This window comes from Oncorhynchus mykiss, chromosome 2, assembly GCF_057628025.1.
Source record: "Oncorhynchus mykiss isolate SJ-2025 chromosome 2, ASM5762802v1, whole genome shotgun sequence".
Classification (NCBI taxonomy): domain Eukaryota; kingdom Metazoa; phylum Chordata; class Actinopteri; order Salmoniformes; family Salmonidae; genus Oncorhynchus; species Oncorhynchus mykiss.
In genome coordinates, this window is record NC_143023.1 from 95,036,475 (window position 1) to 95,051,672 (window position 15,198).

At 40.7% G+C, this 15,198-nt stretch overlaps 2 protein-coding genes and 1 non-coding gene across 3 annotated transcripts; 1 reads left to right on the top strand and 2 right to left on the bottom strand.

Moving 5' to 3' along the window:
- Positions 1-117: 117 nt before the first annotated feature.
- LOC110500357 (coiled-coil domain-containing protein 38) lies at positions 118-9,070 on the top strand. The gene is made up of 16 exons (XM_021577687.3): positions 118-189; positions 391-508; positions 757-822; positions 1,220-1,311; positions 1,475-1,637; positions 1,980-2,047; positions 2,282-2,445; positions 2,952-3,032; positions 3,522-3,694; positions 3,902-3,983; positions 4,113-4,206; positions 4,546-4,697; positions 5,118-5,253; positions 6,063-6,265; positions 6,705-6,798; positions 7,050-9,070. Exons 1-16 carry the CDS (start codon positions 118-120, stop codon positions 7,158-7,160), a joined length of 1,869 nt encoding a protein of 622 aa, XP_021433362.3. The 3' UTR covers positions 7,161-9,070.
- Positions 3,084-3,173, bottom strand: trnay-gua (transfer RNA tyrosine (anticodon GUA)). Its single transcript is given in 2 exon segments — positions 3,084-3,119; positions 3,137-3,173. It is a non-coding gene; the product is annotated as a tRNA-Tyr (tRNA).
- An 86-nt stretch (positions 9,071-9,156) lies between the features above and the next one.
- LOC110500368 (small nuclear ribonucleoprotein F) lies at positions 9,157-14,102 on the bottom strand. Its single transcript, XM_021577703.3, has 4 exons — positions 13,742-14,102; positions 11,583-11,708; positions 11,250-11,314; positions 9,157-9,410 (listed from the first exon to the last, which is right to left on the bottom strand). The coding sequence occupies exons 1-4, from the start codon at positions 13,742-13,744 to the stop codon at positions 9,341-9,343; spliced, it is 264 nt and encodes an 87-aa protein (XP_021433378.1). The 5' UTR covers positions 13,745-14,102; the 3' UTR covers positions 9,157-9,340.
- Positions 14,103-15,198: the final 1,096 nt, after the last annotated feature.

Consider the following 15,198-nt stretch of genomic DNA (forward strand, 5'->3'; position numbering starts at 1 on the left):
TTCAGTAATGGAATCAATATTTCCCTGACATTCTTTTGTAATGAACTGCATAGCTACAGTGCGCAATATCGCGTGAGTTGTTTACATTTGAAACGCACACCACTCAATTTTAGCCCCATGTGCCCGGAGATCGGAACAAATCAGACATTCGACATTTCACCCCAGGAAGCTATTGAGAAAACATTTCAGGCAAGTGGACAGAGATAAGAACCAGGGATTCAGGCATTCAGACCTATTCTGTAAACAACAATAATAACGTACACTGAACATTTGTTTCTCTAACACTGTGATCTGAATAGCAACAAATGCCAAATTATAAGATGTAGGCTATAGATTATTTAGACTATAGAAGTAGTCACTATTTTTGACTGAAAACTCAAACGATTTGTTATTGCATTCCCTCAGATATTAATTATTGTAAGTCATAGTACCTATCCCGAACACAAACTGGAAATGGACATTCCCTCCCCTCTTCGCTCCCCTTTGAGCATGCCTGATATTAAGAAAGGTAAGCCTACATTTACACAGATGCTAGTTTTTATATATATAAGCTTTATTTTTTTTTGACATGTTATGATACCATTTATGTTCTTTCAGTGAAGATAAGTTCTCCCAAACACACTCCTGATGCCGAATACCTCTTAAGGAGAAGAGGTGGGATGGCAGGTATTTAATTTGAGGACAAATATACAATTTATGGGTGACTAAAACGTTTATTATGAATAACAAACAAATAAACCATCTGATTTCTTACAGAAAGTCTTGAGGAGACTGCAAAGCCAACATTGGATACAGTCTGGCTGAAATCAAGAAACAGTACAGGTAACGCTTGACAGATGCATGCTAATAATTGAACCGTGGCAAATGTCATTGTTCTTACTTTCATGATAATGTTATTATTTTTTATTTATTTGTATCTTGTTAAAAGCATTTTGATAGGATATTTGTTGAACTGTTGAATGTAGTGTTTCTCAAAACTCTCCTTAGGGACCCCCAGACATTTCACCATTTTGTTGTGGCCCTGAACTAGCTCACCTGATTGCTCTAGTCAAAAGGGCATGATGATTAGGTGACTAATTGAATCAGGTGTGCTAGCTCTGGAATAGATCCAATACATGGAATGGTTGGGTATCCCCGAGGAGAGGTTGGAGAACCACGGGTTTAATGGATATACACACACCAGCCACGGAGTCATGTTTTTCTTGTCTCTGATATGCAGATGACGACAGAAAATCTAACAACCCGTTTGTGCTTCCAATGGATCGTAACATCTTCAAAAAGAGAGAGATTGAATCTGTAATCAAACAACAAGTACGTAGGCTACTGTAATACCCTCGGGGACTTTTATGCATCCATCTCTAGACCATAATAGAAAATAATAAAAATAGAATAGAATCTTCAGATCGAGGCCTGTGAGCCTATCAAGTGATTACAGGAATACCATTTTGTAATTCTCGCTCTCGCTCTCTCTCAGGAGAAGAAGTTCTTCAGCAGCCTGCCGACCCAGATGAAGAGTACCTACCTGTCCCGACTCAGGTGCCGCTCTGCCCCCATGAGGAGTGCTGTGGAGGACACAATCCCAGAACCAGAGAAATGCAGACGGGAAAAAACGACATGGGCCACCGTGGTCACTAAAAGTACTGTATATGACAGACAACCGTCTAGAATCAAAATGTACATTTTAATGATCTAAATATGAATGTATTTGTATTGCTGTCTGGGTCCTATAATTAAGATGATTGTATAATAGGTAGACCTATAATAAAATTATATTCTACTGTATATTTTATTATAGAGGTATCTGTCATTATTTAAATTATTGGACTTTATTTTTTAAAATTTACCAGGCAAGTCAGTTAAGAACAAATTCTTATTTTCAATGACGGCTACCCTGCCGACTTAGACAGCAGTCACAATAAAGGCACATACATCGATGTTTTAACAGAGTGTTGACCAGGTTATCTCTTGTCGTTTTGCAGGTTGCAGTCAAGAGAGGGAGAACATTAGGGACTACTTGTCTAAACAGCGAGAAAAGTTTATGCAGCAGGTAAAACAATTATGGTCTGAAATGTAACAGAAGCTGTGGCTAGGTGTAATGAATGCAATCAAACCTGCAGTGCTGTAGTAATGCAAAGCCAATTTCAATTCAATATGATTTTTTTTTTTTTAAACAGCCATCATTTCTGATGTAGAAGAGACATAATCTCTACAGTAGGTTTTAAGGAATTCCAGGCTCTCTCTCTCTCTCTCTCTCTCTCTCTCTCTATCCATGTCTCTATAGTACTCTCTGTCAGTGAAGCAAGACACCATCAAGAAGCTGGAGAAGGACACGGTGATAGAGCTTCAGTTGATCAGACACGCTGAGAAACATCTGCAACAGGACTCGGCCGCCTTTGAAAAGTTCATCAAGGAAAACGACCAGAGCTCAGTGGAAGCTGTCAAGTTGTTAGTAAGCCTATCATTATTGCTACCAATGAATAGTAGCCTACACATGACTTTGTATTAGCTTTTAAAATATCTCTAGCTACCTGATTGACAAAATAACCAGTAGGTTACAGTAATAGTTACAGTAGTTAGTTAATTTATTCATGATAGGTCCACCACAGGTAGATCATGGTAAATGCACAATGTTACAATACGTTAATCATTACCCATCTCATATGAATATACTGTATTATATACTATTCTACTGTATCTTAGTCTATGCCGCTCTGACACTGCTTGTCCAAGTATTTATATATTCTTAATTACATTCCTTTACTTAGATGTGTGTGTATTGGGTATATGGTGTGAAATTGTTAGATACTACTGCACTGTCAAGGGCTAGAAACACAAGCATTACGCTACATCCGCAATAACGTCTGCTAAACACGTGTATGTGAACAATACATTTATTTTTATTTCATTTAAATAAAAACATCACATGTATATTCTGTTATATTTCTTTCCAGGGCAGAGAAAGAGACTATGCTGAAAATGGAGAAAACAGCAGAAATTAAAAAAGTAACAGTACAAATGATGGCGATGAAAAGGTACTGTATCATGTACGCTATATACTAGAAAGGAAAATATCAAAATGTGTCTCCTTCGAGCCGGATTTGAACCAGCGACCTAAGGATTTCCGCTTTGATTCCAACTACAGTCCTCCGCTCTACCAACTGAGCTATCGAAGGGACGCTGAATAACATGGAAAAAATAGGGCATTTAAAGATGCTATCTGAGGAACTCGACAGTTGTGAAATATTTAATATTTTCAGTATTTTTTCCCCCCAGTAACGCTGCACGGTCTTAACATATTTGACTACTGTAGCTAATATAGTAGTGAAAACTACCTAACCACGTTACGTTTTTTCAGAATGGATGAGCTAGTATGCGCGTTAGCTAGGCTACGTTTAGAGAACACGCCGCCGTGACGCTGAACTCATTATTTTCCATGGGGGAGTGGGGTGGAGTCGACATGTGTTTTTTTTCTTCAGTGGTAGTAAATGTCCTCCCACATAATGCAAGCATATCCCCTTTAGCGACATCTCAAAGTATCAAGAAATACTGAAGGAGTACCAGACCTACAAAACGTTTCTCATTGCCGTCGGACCCATGGAGTGGCGTGAGGAACAGAAACGCAAGAGGGAGGACAGGAGAGCAACCAAGCAGAAAGAGAATACAAACATTTTCTGTCTTCCTTCATCGGTCAAAGGTATGGGAGTTTAAATACTTTCCTTGGATTTATTTGAGATTGATAAAACAAATGTGTGCAATAGGAAATATGCAATAGTAGGCTAAAGGTGGGTTGCGGCAAAATGGTTTAAATTAATCTAGGATTAAAGTTCATCCACATTGGTGCAACGCACCCTAAATCTATTGACAGAAGTCTGACATTTTGTATTATTTTACTGATTCCAAGACGAAAATAAAAAAGGTCCAGCGTATGCCAGACGCAATTCAAGAGTCACAAAAAATTCTCAGATAAGACATCAAAGCAAAAGGTAAAGCGGATGGGGAACATATATATTTTTGTGTGTGTGGATTGATTTGATTTTATGATATAACGTAATTGACCAGTAACATTGAAAATAGTTCAGTGCTACTGTGTACATTTGATTGTACCCTGTCAGTGGCAAAGTCAGCAGCATACTTCACCACCAGGAGAGACAGGGGTCCACCATCCCTGAGGTGCCAGAGACCGCAGAGACCTCAGACAGTGACGAGGTATGGATTAAACCTTCCTGTTTTTTTATTAATGAACCTTCTTGAATATTGATGTGTTTTGTTGACATAATGTATGTAACCAACCAGGAAAGTGGTTAAAAAAATGGGGGTAAACCGGAGGTAAATTTAGCAAACCCCCCCAATGCAAAAAAACATACATAAATAATGTATCTAACTACCATAATAAGTGGGTAAACCCTATTCACAATTTAAGACAAGGAAACTGGGTTTATTTGGGTTGACCCCCAAGACAGCACAAACCGATCCGACTGGGACCAGACGTATGTGTTATCATTAGCTCTTCCATTTTGTTCTCTGCTGTGGCTCCTCTCCTCCAAGGAGCCAGAGTTGTGTTACTCCAACCCCAGGGACATGCTGAATTTGCTGACTGATCTGGAGGAGCAGAACCTGTCCTACATCCAGAACTTCCAGGAGACAGAGGAGGTCATGGATGAGATCCGCAAAACCATCCAGTTGACGCAGGAAAGAATGTAAGGAAGGGCATATTGTCTATGCTGTTATACTCCCTATTTGAATCAAATCCTCTCCAGGAATACAACAGTGCTGTGTTCCTCAAGAGTCTAGCCACTAGGTGGCAGGGTAGCCTAGTGGTTAGAGCGTTGGACTAGTAACCGAAAGGTTGCAAATTCATATCCCCGAGCTGACAAGGTACAATGCCTGTTCAGGGGCAGAACGACAGATGTCATTGAAAATAAGAATGTGTTCTTAACTGACTTGCCTAGTTAAATAAAGGATAAAATAATTGAAAATTAGTGTTATCAACGAGTCCAGGTTCTCCTTGGGCAACTTCACCTCTTTATTCAATTAATTTAATGCCTAATAAACACGAGCCAGGTGTCATCCCTAGCAGATGTGTGTGTGTGGGTTTATTTTACGTGTGTAATGTACAGGAACAGTGAGGCCCGGATCCTGCTGCAGCAGGTAGACATCCTGAAGAACACCATCCAGAGGGAGGAGGAGAAGACCTCAGAGCTGGAGCTCAAGTCCAGGATCTTCTCCTACGGAGAGTACAGAGCTGACAAACAGGTTAGTACTATTGTCCACGTCGTTGCTGCGGGCCCAATGGATGAGCGCGTTTGATGATCGACATCGCTCTCGATGACGAAATTGCAACTGCAGGTTCCATGAGCGCCTTCGATTGGCTGATTGACTGATTCATTGGTCTACTTCCTAAAATACATCAGAGAAGAAGATCCAAAGGTACCTCAATCTCCCCAGACCTTTTCCTCCCACTGCATTTTGAGAGGGAGACTAGGAAAGAGGAGACTAGGAAAGAGGATGCAAGAATTCAAAGGAAATAGATGGTGTTTGTAAATTCAATCTGGAGTGTGCCAGAATGCGCTCTGGGCGTTCGTAAACTCAGAGTGTTGTCAGATTGTCTATTAGTAAATTCAGAGCGTTTTGCTCTCGGAGCGTTCAGAGCCACACTGGACGCTCTGGTCGGGGAGTAGGGTTGATCCGAGCATTCTGACCTCACAACGGCAGTCAAGCACCCAAGCTAACTGGCTAACGTTGGCTAGCTTTCTAGCTACTTCCAGACACATGAGAGAACACCTCACTCTGACCATTTTACTCTCCCTAGCAGAGCTGGTTAGGCTGTTTTCATGTTATCCAGAGCGTTGGTAACTGTGCTGCTGGCAACAATTTCATTGTTCTTTTTTTACTAACAACAGCCATATTCAACGGGTGTTGAGCGTTCGTAAATTAATCTGTTATTCTGTGCTCTGGCACACTCAGACAAGTGCTCTGAAATCGGTGTAGAGTGAATTTACGAACGCACCCAAAATTTAGATTAAACCATTTCGTAGTCAATTTCACCTCCTTCCTTATCACAGGACGTGATGCTCAATGTGCTGCACAAGAAGGTGAAGGAAGTGTACAAGGTGTGTGTGGGAGAGGTGGACTCCAATATCAGCACTCTTCACATGCTTGCCAACATCGAGAGCAGAATGCAGGACGTTATGGACCGACTGGAGACGCTGCCCCCGGACAACATTGACACCGTCCGCACCCAGCGGGAGAAGGAGAAGAGGCTCAAGTATGTGTCCTTCCTCACAGCTCTTTGTGGTCATACACCGACCAGGAACCGTAAAAGCTCTTTAGCTGCGTTTACACAGGCAGCCCAATTCTGGTATTTTTCCCCCACGCTAATTGTTCTTTTGACCAATCATATCAGTTATTTTGCCAATAATTAGGTAAAACATCAGAATTGGTCTGCCTGAGTAGACGCAACCTTTTGTGAAAACTTCTGGTGTAAAAAGGTCTTTATAAAATAAATGTGATTGATTTAATTGTTGCCAACAACATACCACACTAATGCACATTCGGGATGAATGCTCTCAATTGTGCAGCCAGCGGTAGAAGTTGACCAGGGTATTTATTATCCCAAACTTCCTCAGCAGTCTCAGGAAGAAGGCTATTAAAGGGCTGTTGTGCCGTCTTGACAATAATGCTCCCTCACTCTAATCTCCTTTCAGGATGCGTGAGGAGAAGCTGTTGATGAAGAAACACCACCAAGAGGAGAGACTCCGAATGGCTCTGGAGAGAGCCACCTCTGACAGCAAGAAGAGGGTCAGTGTACCAAACTGTGCACAAACAGGACACATATCGATTGCTATAATACAGTTTGAGTAAATATAGACTGTTTTATAGACTGGTGGGCGTAGAGAATCAACCTAGAATACAATATCTACTTTTGCTACACTGTGTATTGATGAAACATGCTTCTCCAGGACCAAATGCCTTTGCAATGACACCTAATATTACAGAACTGTAACAGACAGTTTGATAAACAGCCAGTCCCTGTTTTCTCCGGCTTGTAGACGGGCAGAAGGCTGATGCCGCGATCGGAGCCATCGGAGATCAAGAAGAAGGACAAGACACATGCGTTGACCACTAGAGAGCAAGAAGACGCCTTGTACTTCTTTGCCTGATTATTTTAAACCATCAGTATTCACAGGCCATATAAGACAGTGACTGATTTTAAATGAGCTTTTGTATACAGTACCGATCAACAGTTTGGACCTGCCTACTCATTCAATGATTTTTCTTGTTTAAAAAAAACAAAACTATTTTCTGAAGACATCAAAACAATGAAATAACACATATGGAATCATGTAGTAACCAAAAGGTGTTAAACAAATCTATATTTTAGATTCTTCAAAGTAGCCACCCTTTGCCTTGACAGCTTTGTACACTCTTGGCATTCTCTCAACCAGCTTCACCTGGAATGCTGAGCATTTATTGGCTGCTTTTCCTTCACTCTGTGGTCCAACTCATCCCAAACCATCTCAATTGGGTTGAGGTCGGGTTATTGTGGAGGCCAAGTCATCGGATGCAGCACTCCCATCACTCTCCTTCTTGGTCAAATAGCCCTTACACAGCCTGGAGGTGTGTTGGGTCATTGTCCTGTTGAAAAACAAATGATACACCATCCCATCTGGTTTGCGCTATCGCTGCAGAATTCTGTGGTAGCCATGCTGGTTAAGTGTGCCTTGAATTCTAAATAAATCACTGACAGTGTTACCAGCAAAGCAACATCACACCTCTGTTTGACGGTGGGAACCACACTCTGCTTCTCACAAAGGCTCCGCCTTTTCTCAGCTCACTGGTCACAATAACAACACCCACCCGTAGCACACGTTCCAGCAGGTATATCTCACTGATCATCCCCAACGCCAACACCTCATTTGGCCATCTTTCCTTCCAGTTCTCTGCTGCCAGTGACTGGAACGAATTGCAAAAATCGCTGAAGCTGGAGACTTATATTTCACTCACTAACTTTAAACATCAGCTGTCTGAGCAGCTAACCGATCGATGCAGCTGTAAATAGCCCACCCATTCTACCTACCTCATCCCCATACTGTTTATTTACTTGTCTGTTCTTTTGCACACCAGTATCTCAACATCTGCTAATTTATCACTCATGTTATTCTTCGCTACTATTTCCTATTTATTGCCTATCTCCTCATGCCGGTCTAATGTCCATTGCATGTGTTTCTTGGCCCAAGCAAGTCTCCTCTTATTGGTGTCCTTTTAGTAGTGGTTTCTTTGCACAAATTCAACCATGAAGGCCTGATTCACACAGTCTCCTATGAACAGTTGATGTTGAGATGTGTCAGTTCTTGAACTCTGAAGCATTTATTTGGGCTGCAATTTCTGAGGCTGGTAACTAATGAGCTTATCCTCTGCAGCATTGGTAACTCTGGGCCTTCCTTTCCTGTGGCAGAGGCAGTTTTTTTTCATAGCGCTTAATGTTTTATTTGCAAATACACTTGAAGAAACTTTCAAAGTTCTTGAAATGTTCCGTATTGACTGACCTTCATGTCATAAAGTAATGGACTGTCGTTTCTCTGAGCTGTTCTTGCCATAATAAGGACTTGGTCTTTGACCAAATAGGGCTATCTTCTGTTTACCAACCCTAACTTGTCACAGCACAACTGATTGGCTCAAATGCATTAAGGAAAGACATTTCGCAAGGCACACCTGTTAATTGAAATGCCTTCCAGGTGACTACCTCATGAAACTGGTTGAGAGAATGCCAAGAGTGCACAAAGCAGTCAAGGCAAAAAGGGTGGCTACTTTGAAGAATCTAAAATATATTTTGATTTGTTTAACACTTCTTTGGTTACTACATGATTCCATGTGTTATTTCATTGTAGATTAATAGTGAAGACGGTGTAGATGTCCAAACTTTTGACTGGTACTGTACATTGTCTATATTTGTTAGCCCAGGCCACCAAGGAGCATTTAGATTCACTCACTGATTTGGCCTATACAACAGTTAGATTGTTAAAAATGTACTGTATACTTTGATTATAAATAAAAAATTAAATTGTTTTTACCTTAGTATATTCTGTTATTGTTTTCTAAATATGATAATTTACAGATAAAGTAGGTAAATTGCACAAAATAATGCCATACAAGATATTACTGAAAAGTGCAATATGCACAATTTTATTATCCTTGTGCTCAAAAGGGGCACAACAGCTTGCTTCATCATCATATAAAAAGACAACTACTTCTCAGATGTTTTCATAAAAAAATGGCAACAAATCAACAAACAAGATTAGCAACCAGACATCAAAAAGAAGCTTGCAGTAGCATGCATCTATCAAACGTCTTTCATTTCACCATCCTCCTCCTCCTCTTCTACCCCTCTAATGAACAAGACATTGTTGCATCTGTGTGGAGGGGAGAAAAAAAATAGTGTACTGTTAGCTCACCGTGGGCTGGTATGGCAGACGGGAAATTATTAAACGTTGTGCTAATTCTGCAATTAAAATGGAGATACAGGGCTATCAGAAAGTATTCACACCCTTTGACTTATTCCACATTTTGTTGTTACAGCCTGAATTCAACATATTTTTATCCTCACCCATCTACACACACTACCCCATGATGACAAAGTGAAAACATGTTTAAGAGATTTTTTTTTGCTAATTTAGTGAAAATTACATCTCTAATTTACATAAGTATTCACACCGAGGAGTCGATGCATGTTAGAATCACAGCTGTAATTGCTGCCAAAGGTGAGTCTTTCTGGGTAAGTCTAAGAGCTTTGCACACCTGGATTGTACAATATTTGCATATCATTTTTAAAAATTCTTCAAGCTCTGTCAAGTTGGTTGTTGATCATTGCTCGACAGCCATTTAAGTCATTTTTACAAGACGATTTAAGTCAAAACTGTAACTAGGCCACCCAGGAACATTCAATGTCTTGGAAAGCAACTCCAGTGTATATTTTGACCTTGTGTTTTAGGTTATTGTCCTGTTGAAAGGTGAATTGGTCTCCCAGTGTCTGTTGGAAAGTGGACTGAACCAGGTTTTCCTCTAGGATTTTTCCCTGTGCTTAGCTCTATTCCGTATATTTTATCCTAAAAAAAACTCCCTAGTCCTTGTCAATGACGAGCATACCCATGACAAGATGCATCTACCACCATGCTTGAAAGTATGAAGAGTGGTACTCAGTAATGTGTTGTCAGCCGCTAACATAAGGCTTTGTATTCAGGACATGAAGTACATTTCTTTGCCACATTTTTAGCTGTTTTACTTTAGTTCCTTATTGCAAACAGGATGCATGTTTTGGAATAGTTTTATTATGTACAGGCTTCCTTCTTTTCACTGTCATTTAGGTTATTATTGTGGAGCAACTTCAATGTTTTTCTCCTATTACTTGGTAACAGTTTTAGTCACCATTGGCCTCATGGTGAAATCCCTGAGCAGTTTCCTTCCTCTCCAGCAACTGAGTTAGGAAGGACGCCTGTATATTTGTAGTGACTGGGTGTATGGATACACCACCCAAAGTGTAATTAATAACTTCACCATGCTCAAAAAGACCTTCAATGTGTGCTTTTTTAGTTTTTACCCATCTACCAGGAGGTGCCCTTCTTTGCGAGGCATTGGAAAACCTCAGTGGTCTTTGTGGTTGAAATTCACTAAATCGACTGATGGACCTTACAGATAATTGTATGTGTGGGGGGGTACAGAGATGAGGTAGTCTTTCAAAGTCACATTTAACACTATTATTACACACAGAGTGAGTCCATGCAACTTTTTATGTGACTTGTTTAGCACATGTTTACCCCTGAACTAACTTAGGCTTGTCATAACCCAGAAGTTGAATACTTATTGACTCAAAACATTTCAGCTTGTCATTTTTTCCCTGTTTTTTCATAAAAAAAAAAAAAAAACAAGTCTACAAACATTTCACTTTGACATTATGGGGTATCGTGTGCAAGCCAGTGACATCATCTCAATGTAATACATGTTTTAATTCAGGCTGTAACAACAAAATGTGGAAAAAAAGTCGAGGGGTGTGAATACTTTCTCAAAGCCCTTTGTGTGTAAACTGGTCCCAGATCTGTTTGTGCGGTCTTGGAACTCATATGATAATCGTTACTCTAATCCATGACCATAGGAGTTGGCAAAGACAGCACAAACAGATCTGAGACCAGGCTAATGTGTTTAATCACGAACTCTGCGAAGTACAAGTAAACAAAAGAGAATTCCACTGAACTTACCTGACGAGCACTTCTCCTAGGTGACCGGCCAATGCTCCATCCACATACTCTTCAGTGTTGGCCAACTATAAAATCAGAGACAATATATTGTTAGATGTTATAAATTGATATGAATGCTGTACAAAATGTACACCTGTTTTTAATCAAACTAAATGAATGGCCCACAGAGATGCAACCAGAGCCATATAGCTTAGCTAGAGATTCAGATGGGCAAGCTCTCTCTAGATGCAAATGTGTGCACACGAGGGACTCCAGCTGTAGGGAATTATGCATTTCAGTGATGTTTTCACATATTTTACTGTATGCATCTTTCTGGTCCACACACACACACACCTGCATATTCATGTAGCTGTCCACGGACACCAGGTATCCTTTGTATTCCATGCCCCACTTCAGCTTCACCATCACGGGCTTGCCAGTCAGACCGTTCAGGAACGGTTTGGGATTCAGTGGTAAACTCTGAAATGACATTATGTGCCATTATCAAATAAAATGTTATTGGTCACATACATATATTTAGCAGATATTATTGGACAAAAGGAACACCTATGTGAGAATGCTCTTCATTGACTACAGCTCAGCGTTCAACACCATAGTGCCCACAAAGCTCATCACTAAGCAAAGGACCCTGGGACTGAACATCTCCCTCTGCAACTGGATCCTGGACTTCCTGATGGGCCACCCCAGGTGGTAAGGGTAGGCAAAAACACATCTGCCACGCTGATCCTCAACACGGGTGCCCCTCAGGGGTGTGCTTAGTCCCCTCCTGTATTCCTTGTTCACCCACGACTGCGTGGCCAAACAGGACTCCAAACATTAAGTTTGCTGACGACACAACAGTGGTAGGCCTGATCACCGACAACGATGAGACAGCATATAGGGAGGTGGTCAGATACCTGGCAGTGGTACCAGGACAACAACCTCTCCCTCGAGAGTTTCAAGTTCCTTGGTGTCCACATCACCAATGAACTATCATGGTCCAAACACACCAAGACAGTCGTGAATAGTGTACGACAACAGGAGACTGAAAAGATTTGGCACGGGTCCCCAGATCCTCAAAAAGTTCTACAGCTGCACTATCGAGAGCATCCTGATCGGTTGCATCACCACCTGGTATGGCAAGCGGTACCAGAGCGCCAAGTCTATGACCAAAAGGCTCCTTAACAGTTTCTACCTCCAAGCCATAAGACTGCTGAACAATTAATCAATTGGCCACCCAAACTATTTACATTGACCCCCCCCCCCATATTTGTTTTTACACTGCTGCTACTTGCTGTTATTATGTATGCATCATGGACATTCTTACTGACAGTTATGGCTGCAAATTACCTTGACTAAACTGTACATCGCACGTTGACTCTGTACTGGTATATAGCCTTTTTCAATTTTTTTTTAAACTTTAGTTTATTTGGTAAATATTTTCTTAACTCTTTTGTGAACTGCACTGTTGGTTAATTATTACGGGCTTGTAAGTAACCATTTCTTCACCTGTTGTAGTCGGCGCATGTGACAGTTTTCATTGATTTGGTATTTTAGCCATATATCACACCCCCTCGGACCTGATTGCTTAATTATAGTCATAATATTAACGATAATTAACTGGTTAAATTTAAGCAATAAGGCACGAGGGGATGTGGTATATGGCCAATATACCATGGCTAAGGGCTGTTCTTATGTACGACGCAACTGGTTACCAATGTAATTAGAGCATTAAATACACATTTTCTGTCATACCCATGGTATATGGTCTGTTATAAACTGGGTGGTTCAAGCCCTGAATGCTGATTGGCTGACAGCCATTGTATATCAGACTGTATACCACGGGTTTGACAAAACGTTTATTTTTACTTCTCTAATTACATTGGTAACCAGTTTATAATAGCAATAAGGCACATCTGGGGTTTGTGGTATATGGCCAATATACCACGACTAGGGGCTGTGTCCAGGCACTCCTCGTTGGGTCGTGCGGGGGGACAGCCCTTAGCTATATACCACACCTCCTCGGGCCTTATTGCTTAAATATACCAATCAGCAATCAGGGCTCAAACCACCCAATTTATAATGTTTATAACAGGTATGACAAAACATTTATTTTTACAGTTCTGATTACGTTGGTAGTCAGTTTATAATAGAAATAAGGCCGTGGCATATCGGCTATATGCCACAGCCCCTCGGGCCTTATTGCTTAAATATCCCATGGCTTTCAGACAACCAGCATCCAGGACCGAAACACATTACAACTGCATCTCACAACTAGCTATCTAGATAATCAAACTAGCATTTCACATACAGTGCAAAGCACAACAAAGTACATCTTACCACCCTAACTAGTTACCGTAGCTAGCTAGTTGGATAATCACAACAAAGGCGAATGTATGATATTTGAGAATGTTATGATATTTGAGAATTTGAGTAGTTAGCTATGATAGCCTGGACGTTCACTACATATATTACCAATCCTCATCAAACACCTAATAATATTGAATATTTACCATTTTGATTCTGTATGAGCTTCAACGACGATTTGCACGCCGTTATTGGATACAGGAAGTAGTGGTGAACTCTGAACTCTGATCCGTACAAAACAGCACTGTGATTGGTTCAGTTTTTGTCATTGTTCATCCTGATTGGCCACAAAACCGGAGAGAAGAACAGACGGGCATTTTCTACTCCAGTCAAGTCTCTTCTCCGTGCGGAGCCCAAATTTGCGGGAAAGATTCGATGTAGCCAAGATATTTATCGTCGAACTTGTTACATTGTTGCAATTTTAATGAAACAGTTTCAGTCACAGTGTTACAATCAGATACGTGATACAATATAGTCTCTTGCTCGCCGGGCTAGACAACAACAGTTGCAGATTCAGTTGTGACCACTAGGAGGTAATGTTCTCACATGGATTGAAGTAGCCAACACTCCCAACCATTGTGAGTGAATTGCATAATTTAAGATAAACTTTAATGGAAACTTGTATCTCCTTTTTGTAAGATGTCAATTATATTATGATAATCGATATTGGCAGCCACATAGTAGCCTAAAGAATGTTGGTTATTTTGGAATGTTTATTTAAATGTAAATTGAAATTCACAGCAGATTGTTGCTTGTGCTATTGCTGTACTGTAGTTCATTGTGAATGTTATGCAATTTTTTTGACACAAGATAGATCAAATTCTCTCTCTATGTCTCTGGCCATGTTCGAGCGGATCACTTTTGTCAATCTCCATCTTTCAAAGTGTGTTGCATTATGGGGATAGAAGTTGTCCGACTTACATGTCTACCTTGCATGAACTTGATAAAAATCAAGATATCAAAGTTAATGAAGTTTTGACTGCAGTCGAAGGCAAGCTTCTGCAGTTGCTCTTCACCAACGTCCTCCAGAGTCATGGCCTGCATTGTGGAAGGCTCTATTGTATTTATTTAACCTTTAATTTAACTAGGCAAATCAGTTAAGAACAAAGTCTTATTTGCCATGACGGCCTACCAAAAGTCAAAAGGCCTCCTGTGACGGGGCTGGGATAAAAAATATAGGAGAAAACACACATCATTAGAAGGACAACAGTATAACATGGCAGCAACACATGACAACACAGAATGGTAGCAACACCACATGACAACACAGAATGGTAGCAACACCACATGACAACAACATGGTAGCAACACCACATGACAACACAGAATGGTAGCAACACCACATGACAACAACATGGTAGCAACACCACATGACAACACAGAATGGTAGCAACACCACATGACAACACAGAATGGTAGCAACACCACATGACAACACAGAATGGTAGCAACACCACATGACAGTACAACATGGTAGCAACACCACATGGCAGCAGCACAAAACATGGTATAAACATTATTGGGCACAGACAACAGCACAAAGAGCAAGAAGGTAGAGACAACAATACATCATGCAAAGCAGCCACAACTGTCAGCAAGAGTG